This window comes from Lacerta agilis, chromosome 4 (assembly GCF_009819535.1).
Source record: "Lacerta agilis isolate rLacAgi1 chromosome 4, rLacAgi1.pri, whole genome shotgun sequence".
Classification (NCBI taxonomy): domain Eukaryota; kingdom Metazoa; phylum Chordata; class Lepidosauria; order Squamata; family Lacertidae; genus Lacerta; species Lacerta agilis.
The window spans coordinates 72,807,329-72,816,580 of NC_046315.1; the positions used below are offsets into that span (position 1 = coordinate 72,807,329).

Here is a 9,252-nt window from a genome sequence, read left to right on the forward strand (position 1 = left end):
TGTAAATGGTAATGTGTACACAGCCTTTGTGTCTCAAAAACATCTTCTTTAAACATCCATTCTTCCTTCATAGTTGTATATCAGGGATGGGGAGCCCATGACCCTCTAGATCAGGCATCCCCAAACTCGGCCCTCCAGATGTTTTGGGACTACAACTCCCATCATCCCTAGCTAACAGGACCAGTGGTCAGGGATGGTGGCAGTTGTAGTCCCAAAACACCTGGAGGGCCAAGTTTGGGGGTGCCTGCTCTAGATATTGAACTACATACAGACTGTGGCTGATGGGGAACCCAACAGCTTCCAGAGGTCCATGGGCCACAGGTTCTCTATCCTTGCTGTAAATGACCTGGATTCGCTTTTGTAATCCCCACCCCCATTTATTTCCAGATTATGTTTACTGCTGCTGAGTTGGGAGTATTTGACCTGCTTTTGGAATCAGGCAAACTCATGACATCAACAACTATTGCTGAACGTCTGGGCACCAGCTTCACTGGGATGGAGAGGCTGTTGGATGCCTGTGTGGGCTTAAAGCTCCTGCGAGTGGAGAGGACGGACAGCCAAGGTAACCAAATTGGAAGGAGGAAGCAACTCAAGTTGTTTCAAAATTCTGACTCACTTGTAGCTGAAGATGACTGTTTTCAGCTATCTTGTCTGCTAAAGTGTACAATGGTGCCATCAGGACGCAACTTCAGAACAGATGCCCAAATGGAGCAGGTCTACCATAACTGGAAGCAAATGAAGTCATGCACATTGCCATCTAAATAAGGGGGACACCTAAGAACCTAGAGACGTAGGAAGCTAACGTTGGTCTGTCTAGCTCAATATTGTCTCCACTCTGACTGGCAGTGGCTCTTCAGGGTTTCAGATGGGGTCTTTCCCAGGAGGGCTCGTGAAAGGGGTGCACATGCCAGCCAGGCCCCCAGACTTTTTAAAAAAAGGAAAACCAGACGTTTCTGAAGAAAGTTAGAGCACAAAATGCAGAGGTAGGTCTAATGCTTCAGCACTTGGCAGGCAGCACCATTGCTGGGGACACTTGATTACTTAATCACTGTTATTATCAGAGGCAGGAATGTTGAGCACCCCCACCTGGGAGTCTCCTAGAGTAGCAGAAGACGGAGGAGGATGCAGGAGCAGGAGGATGTTTGTTAAAGCTCTGCCTGGAAGCACCTTGAAAGTCAAAAAGGGAACCCCTGTGTTGCAACTCGAACGGGAATAAAAAAACAGAGCAACATGAGACCAAACAATGCAATATGAACTCTAAAGAGCTTTAGTGGTGTCAATGACCAATATAAGCATTCAAAGGGAAATACATCCTGATAATATGACAAAATACAATGCATATAAATGGTCTCTATATATGGCAAAATAAATGTAGTATTCCAGTAAAGCCGAAGTGGTGAAGAAACTAGTGAATGTGATCTTCCACCTTGAAACACAAAGCACTCTCTGGCTAAAATCTAAGTTGTATTGTCTTAAATAATAAGCTTTTGAGCTCACCCATTAGGAAATGAAATGGAAATAAATGTCATCACAATTATAGCTAATGAACTTGATGCTTTACTCTTTTCTGAAGAATTACTAGTTTGGGTAGGAAAAGGATGTTCACTTGGCTTCATCTTACTACTTTCAGGGCTTTAGATAATTTATTTGTGAGTTGTTGCTTCAGACATTTTGTTCACACAGTTACAGTTAGGGAGAAAAACTTGCCTTCTACAAAGGTGTGAAAACATTGATTTCTTTGTTCCCTTTCATCAGCTCTTTATGGAAGCACAGATTTTTCCAACCTCTACCTTGCTGAATCGAGCCCAAAGTCTCAGTATCATCATATGATGTTCTACTCTGAAATCACGTTTCGGAATTTGAACTACTTGCCAGATGCAGTGAGGTAAGAGGGTGTGTGTGTGTGTGTGTGTGTAGCTCTGTGTACTCATGTAGAAAATGGCCCTTTGCAATGAAATGCTGAACTGCTTTTGGAAGATGATTGCCATGAGGAAAGTCAAGATGTCAACTAGAAACTACACTGAAAGTGATAAAGCTAAGACTGTGTAGACATTTACAGGTAGGTAGCCGTGTTGGTCTGCCATAGTCAAAAAGATAAATTCCTTCCAGTAGCACCTTAGAGACCAATGCGTAGACATTGTTAGCTTAAAATGCATTGATAAGTTGTTCTTTTTCTCAATTCGGATCCAAGCTGGTTTGGGGGGAAACGCTGTGATTTTTAGAGCTACAGCTTAAAAGTGTTACCCAGACTTGGGTCTCTGGCTATTTTTGGACTACAATTCCCATCTTTCCTTGCTTGCAAGACCAGTGGTCAGGGATGATGGGAACTATTGTCCAAAAACAGCTGACAACCCAAGTCTGGGAAACACTGGTTTAAAACAATGCATGTAATTGTATGTCCAATGCATTCTGTTTTAAGGTGGTGGTGGTGGGGAAAGGCATCTGGAATTTACTTTGGTCATCATGCTACCTAATTTTCACTCAATTAAAACAAATGTTCTCTTTCAGGCAAGGAAAAAGCCCGCTTGGGAAAATATCTGGCGATCCATCTGACAATTTCTTTGATATCCTTTTTAGGTAAAAGCAGGGTTGTTTTTTTAGAGGCGGGAGTTCTTTCCTTCGAGGGAATGGGTGTTTCTTGTCAGACTGAACAATTGTGCAATTGTAGGAAACATCTCTGGGAACGTGAATACAATCCAGACGTCCCCCGTTGCCCCCATTTCTAGTATTTCTCCAGCAATGCTGGGAATAATGTTTTCAGTGGCCTTTGCCTGGGATTTGCTTGCAACTGGTTAGAGTACTTCAGTGACCCAGGCACCATGGGACTGGATGCCATGGGGCTCTTGCAGATGACCCATTTATTGAGCACTTTGGTTGTTAGGAGCATTCCTGTTTGTCTGGTTGTGGGGAGGTTATTTGACAATGAACATTCTTTCTGCATCCTTCCTGATTTTCTTGCAGGCTGTTCATATATCTTCCAGATAACCAGGTCATTCCATCCACACATTTCAGTTTATTTCCCCATCATTTTCCAAACTGCAAAATAAAATCAGTTTCTTTTTTAAAGTGGGTCTGTTGCACAGGAACATTTAATTTCATTTTAATTCCGTAAAACTGAATTTCCCAGTATGCTCTTCATTCCCTTCTGTAAAACAATGACAGTCTATGTAAGTCATATATAGCTTCAGGCCAAGAACTTCCTGAAATCATTCCTTCCAGCACAGCAGTTGACAGAGTAACTGGGGCTTTGTGGTGTTTGCCCAGAGCGTGATTGTGTGATTGAGAGTCAAGCCCTAAATTACAAATCAGGTTGCATGTGGGTATTGTTTCTGCTTACCTGCCAATGTCATTTTGAATCAATAGGTCAGAGGACAAGATGAAAAGGTTCTCGCACCACATGAATTCCAATTGGCATCTGTATGGCAGAGATGTGATGGCTGCCTTCGATCTTTCTCACTTCCCACACATTTGCGATTTGGGAGGTGAGTTCCAGGCAGGAGCAAGTTGAAAAGGCCTTAGCTGCCTTTCTTTTTTTCTGTCTGTCAACATCATGTGGGTGTCTAGTGTGTGCTCTGTTCTGGTACAGTTTAGTCATTAACAGCAAAAGGATTCAAAACAAGACCACAAAAATTCCAAAGATTGGTGATAACAAGAAGGAACATAGTGTTTCTGCTCTCCTGTTGAAAACATCATTCAGCAGTATTACTCTGTTTGCCTCCCAGCTGTTTTTCTCAGTGGTAACTTGGGTTAAGAACTTAATTCATTCTGGAGGTCCATTCTCCCCCCCCCCCAGTATAATTTTTATTTCAGGTAACATCGTCCAAGATAACGGAGTCAAGACAGAGAAGGGATTGAAAGCAGCTACATACATATCCCTGCCCTTGTAAAGGCCAAATCCTAGAAGCTGTGAGGGGGAAATAAATCAGCCCACCATCCCTTCTGCATACTAAGAACCAGGTGAGGGTGGGTGGTTTTGTGCGTCTCTTGCTGTCAGGGTTTAGGATATGGGTTAACAGCCACGATGTCCCAGGTCTCAGAGCTGAGATAGGATGTTGCTGGCCAAACTGCAGGTGAGGCCTGTGCCATCCTCTTCTAAGTTTAGGGCCTTCACCACACCATCGTCGACTACCAAAGAGAACCGTTTGGATCGTTGGGTCCCAAAAAGTTCCCGGAGTGGCTCTTTGTCCAGCGACAGGTTTGTAGCCTTCCCAAATGCTCCTGTGGGATCAGCCAACATCCGGACCTTTCCTTCGGCTTTGTGAGCCTTTCCCCACTCGCTCATGACGAAGACGTCATTGACAGACAAGCAGGCGATGACCTCCACTCCTTTGCCCTTCAGCTGTCCTGCCTTCTCCACGTAGCCTGGGAGGTGGGTTTTAGAACAACCCGGAGTGAATGCACCAGGCACCCCAAACAAGATCCCCTTCTTGCCTGTGAAGAGTCTCGCCACATTCACCTTGTTGCCAGGGTCACCCTCGTAGACCTCCACGCTGGGGAACTTGTCTCCAACCTTGAGGGCCGCCATGGCTGGTGCTCCGGTTGCAAAGGCCCGCTGAACGATCCCTGCTGCCGCCCAACCCTTTCCCTGGAGGTCCATTCTTAACCTGAAACTGTTCTTAACCTGAAGCAACACTTTAGCTAATGGGGTCTCCCGCTGCCACCGCACAATTTCTGTTCTCATCCTGAAGCAAAGTTCTTAACCTGAAGTGTTATTTCTGGGTTAGCAGAGTATGTAACCTGAAGCGTATGTAACCTGAAGCGTATGTAACCTGAGGTACCACTGTATTAGTTTTCATAAGTCAGGACATGTTGAGTAATTTTTTTGGTCAAGTTCATCCTCTTGTCTTGCAGCATTCCTCTCCTTGACCTGTCTCTATCTGTTTTGGATCTGTTCACTCTAACCTAGCATTTTGTAAACTTGGGTCCCCAGCTGTTTTTGGACTACAGCTCCCACTGGCTCTATCCCCTCCCCAAACTTTACATCGAGGGTTATCCTTGCTAGTCATTTCTGCCTATCTTTATTCTACCTGCAGTCTCCCCCCCCCCGCCCGCCCGCCTTGTATGCAATGAATTGTGGTTGCTTTCCCATGGCAATATCCTAATCTTGTAGTTTAATTTTGAAATGTTCTATGCTACTCCAAGATACTGTGTTACGGTGAAGGGGGATATGCATGCCATAAATAAATAATAAAATATTGCTCCATTGTATGTGTTCACATATTTTGATCTGCTTATATCCTGAATAATCTGTGGCACAAATTAAATCCTGTCAAATCCCTGAAGCTACTCAGGTGGTGACGTGTTTCCCTGCCCATGAAATGGTTGGAGAGGCACTTACCTGAGGTGATGTCCTGATATTTTGCACAGGAGTGTTTGAAAGAAGCTTTGAGATGCACAGAAGTTTTCATTTTTGTTTTTCTTTGTTCTCCCTTGAAGGAAGTGGCGGCGGCTTGGCTAAAGAATGCATTGCCTTGTATCCAAACTCTACAGTGACCATTTTAGACTTACCCAGTGTAGTGGAAATGGCAAAGAAGCATTTTGTATCCTCAGAAGAACACCGGATTACTTTCCATGAGGGTAAATGGTTTGTTCTGATGTGTCATTACCAGGGGTACCATGTCCTAGGGGCTGAGGCCTTTTGGGGGGCCCCCCCATATTTTTGCGGAAGGGGGCCGGGATTCTCCCATGTGTGGAAGAGGAGGAGGAGGAGGTGGCTAAGCACAGCGCAGCTTCAGTGACTAGTTCCTTCTCCTCCTCAACCAGAGGAAGGAGCAGAGAACCAGTTGTGGTGGTAGGAGGAGGAGGAGGACCCCCCAAACATTGAAGCTGCACTGCCACCATGTGTGGCTCCACCCCTGGCTCCTCCCAATGTCTTGAAATCACACGTGCAACGTCGGGACATTGCCTCCTCCATTCTCGCTCACATAGGTACCAACTCCCTGGGACCTTGGGTGCCCAAGGACCCACAAAATTACCCATGAAGGGGCTGGGCACCCACAAATTTCAGTGCCAGAGCCATGCACACTGCATGGCTCCCACAGCCCTGGGCACCCACGGTCATGGTGCCAACCTGGCACTCCTGTTCCCTCAAAAGTTGGCGCCTCTCATCATTAGATCATTAGATCATCTTGGAAAGGAAAGGAGGTATGGTTAGACATAAAATATCCCATACCTTATTATTCACCTACTAGAGAGTAAAATGGATTCAGAACAAAATCCAAGTGTGGTTGTGCTTTGAGCTGTGAATTCTGCTTCATAATTCTGCTTATTCCTTTGTGTTAGATAATAGTCCTATCCATGCCTTTCATTTAAATCTCTCTTTTACCACTCTAACAATCAAACGGCGGCTCCCTCGGCCTGAAAGCGAGATAAGCGCCGCAATCCCATAGTCGCCTTTGACTGGACTTAACCGTCCAGGGGTCCTTTACCTTTTACCTTTTTACCTTACAGTTCCCAGCACTCTTAGCAAACTATGGCACCCAGAACTCTTTGAGGGAAAGAATGTCCTTTGAATGTGCCTTAAAGTTATCTATATATATTAAAATGTTCCCATTGTGTGCGCGGCGGACACCAGTGTTCTCCGTAACCACTGGACCAAAGCGCATCAAATTAGTACAAAGCGTAACATGACCATCAAGGAAGGATCTGGCATCATAAAAATTAAAAAAACCACACCTGTCATGCCTAAAATATAGAATAAAGGCAAAAAAATTGGTGCACGCATTAGACATCACCAGAAAAACAGCGCCCTCTAGCGACGGCTATACTGGTACTGCAGGTACAAAAGCTAGACCTTGGCTCCACAATTTGATGTCATACCTGGTACTGCAGCTAATACAGCTTCCCCCTGGCAGAGCTCCGTCGGCCATTTGCAATATCACAAACTGGTAATTGAAAAGGGGGGGGGGCGAAAATAGGGTAATTGAAAACGGGGGTGCCGCAAAGAGGGTAATTGAAAACGGGGGTGCCGCAAAGAGGGTAATTGAAAACGGGGGTGCCGCAAAGAGGGTAATTGAAAATGGGGGGCAAAAAGAGGGTAATTGAAAATGGGGGGCCGAAAATAGGGTAATTGAAAATGGGGGGGCAAAAGAGGGTAATTGAAAGTGAGGGGGGCGAAAATAGGGTAATTGAAAATGGGGAGGTGCCGCAAACTAAATCAATACAATAATTTAAAAATCCATTTAAAAAAAACCCCACAGCAACGCGTGGCCGGGTCAGCTAGTGGTGTATAAAAAGCCTTAGAAATCAAGAATGACATATTCTGCTAGCACCAGCTTTATAACCAGGGTATTTTTTGAAGGGTAGAGCTTAGCTAGTTAATTGAACCCCTTGCTTTAATTTACCATCTACCCATTTTATTACAGGGGATTTTTTTAAAGACCCAATTCCGGAAGCTGACCTCTATATTTTGGCTAGGATCCTGCATGACTGGGATGACGAGAAGTGTGTGCAGCTGCTAACCAGAATCCACAAGGCCTGCAAGCCTGGTACGTGTGCTTATAAGGCAGGACTGGCCAAAACTGCAGCTGTGGTGGGCAATCCAACATTTCTCTGATGAAAATAGGGACGTCCCATTCCATAACGATAATTTTACTATTTATACCCCACACATCTTACTGGGTTGCCCCAGCCACTCTGAGCAGCTTTGAATATATACAATAACATAATAAAACATTAAACATAAAAAATCCCTATACAGGATTGTCTTCCGATGGCTTGGGGGTTGGATAACTCCATACCTACCAACATTTCTCCAATGAAAATAGGGACATCCTAAGGAAAAGTGGGACATTCTTTGATCAAATCAGAAACTGGGACAGCTTCTCTAAATCAGGGACGTCCCTGGAAAATAGGGACACTTGGAGGGTCTGTAAATGAGCCAGAGGTCACTATATGCATTGCCTACGGAAAGGTTTTAAAACACGTATTGGTTTGGGTCAAGGTTGGGGTTTCATTTATAGGTGGTTTGAGTGTCCTGGATGAACAGAAAAAGTGGGACAGAAATGTTTTCAAAAATAAATGTAGAGTTTGGCCCAAAGTTGGGAAACGTATGTGCACAGTCATGGCTTGGGCCTTGGAACAGATAGCCCTGTTAAAGTGCTAGTTATTCTGAGCTGTCCAGAGGCCTCAATCATTAACTCATCTGTTCTGGGTCTGTAAATTCTAGCAAACACATTGGCACCCCCAGTGAGATCTCAGTGCTTCTGATTATTTTCTGGTGCTTGGCGCACCATCCTGCTACCAGTCTGCAACTATAGTCCATTGGCTTCTCCTGCCCAGGATAAGAAAATACCAATAATAAGATCTGGGACTTGTAGTTGTTGTTGATGATGATTATTTTATTATTTACTGGTTTGCCCCACCCATCTGGCTAGGTTTCCCCAGCCACTCTGGAGAGAGTGTATATACCATAAGGAGGCATCATGTCTCAACTACAAATCTCAAACTACAAATCTCAAACTACAAATCTTAGCATTTCCTGCATAAGTGCATTCTTTCTCTTATAAAAGAGCACCTCCACCAAGATCTGACTAGAATGTCACTTCTGTATCAGGGAATTAAATTTGTGCTGTGCTGTTAAGGTTTTGTTGTTGTTGGTTTTTCTCACGGTAACAAGGTTCCTGTTTCATTTGTGCCACCCCTGCCCATGTGTGTTTCTAAGCTAGGAACTCAAGATGAATAGCTGTAATTTGCATTATCAAAATTCAGTGACTATGGAAATTGCTGCACCTATGCTGAGCACATTTCAGGCAGACTACTGGAGCGAAAGTGGTGGGGAGAAGAACATTCTGTGAATTATAATTCGCAGCCTGCTTTGGTTGCCACATAGATCTTCCATTTTTATACAGTAGGGACACTCAGGTTAAACTGCTTTTCGTTTGACTTGAGCTTCTGATCCCAGGAAGCTTGGAAAGATGAAGCCGAACTCTTTGAACATGCCGTATCGAAAGAAGTTATGGTATATCTTTTGTTTCCCTAACCTAATGAAATATACTTTGAAACAGGTGGTGGAGTGTTAGTGGTGGAAATAGTTCTCAACGAAGACAGAAGTGGGCCATTGGAAGCACACCTACAATCCATGATGATGCTGCTTCTTACCGAAGGAAAAGAGCGAACTCCTTCAGAGTACAATGCACTCTTCAGTGCTGCTGGCTTCAAGGAGATTCAGCTAAAGAAATGCCAACTCTATGATGCCATTTTAGGAAGAAAATAGTGTTTCCCCTGCATCATTCTTGTCCATTGTCCAGAGTA

At 44.4% G+C, this 9,252-nt stretch overlaps 2 protein-coding genes across 2 annotated transcripts; one reads left to right on the forward strand and one right to left on the reverse strand.

Annotated features, from left to right (window-relative positions):
• Positions 1-357: 357 nt before the first annotated feature.
• LOC117045978 (acetylserotonin O-methyltransferase-like) lies at positions 358-9,252 on the forward strand. The gene is made up of 7 exons (XM_033147608.1): positions 358-562; positions 1,756-1,885; positions 2,509-2,577; positions 3,364-3,482; positions 5,437-5,577; positions 7,365-7,487; positions 9,006-9,252. The coding sequence occupies exons 1-7, from the start codon at positions 391-393 to the stop codon at positions 9,212-9,214; spliced, it is 963 nt and encodes a 320-aa protein (XP_033003499.1). The 5' UTR covers positions 358-390; the 3' UTR covers positions 9,215-9,252.
• On the reverse strand, positions 3,790-4,580 carry LOC117045977 (peroxiredoxin-5, mitochondrial-like). The gene has a single exon (XM_033147607.1). The coding sequence runs from the start codon at positions 4,523-4,525 to the stop codon at positions 4,034-4,036; it is 492 nt and encodes a 163-aa protein (XP_033003498.1). The 5' UTR covers positions 4,526-4,580; the 3' UTR covers positions 3,790-4,033.

Excerpts from the sequence above, each read along its gene's own strand:
- LOC117045978 (XM_033147608.1), top strand. The coding sequence starts at position 391 with ATGTTTACTGCTGCTGAGTTGGGAGTATTTGACCTGCTTTTGGAATCA. Across the intron at positions 2,578-3,363 it reads TTCTTTGATATCCTTTTTAG|GTCAGAGGACAAGATGAAAA; the intron begins GTAAAAGCAGGG and ends TTGAATCAATAG. Across the intron at positions 7,488-9,005 it reads CCACAAGGCCTGCAAGCCTG|GTGGTGGAGTGTTAGTGGTG; the intron begins GTACGTGTGCTT and ends ACTTTGAAACAG.
- LOC117045977 (XM_033147607.1), bottom strand. The coding sequence starts at position 4,525 with ATGGCGGCCCTCAAGGTTGGAGACAAGTTCCCCAGCGTGGAGGTCTAC.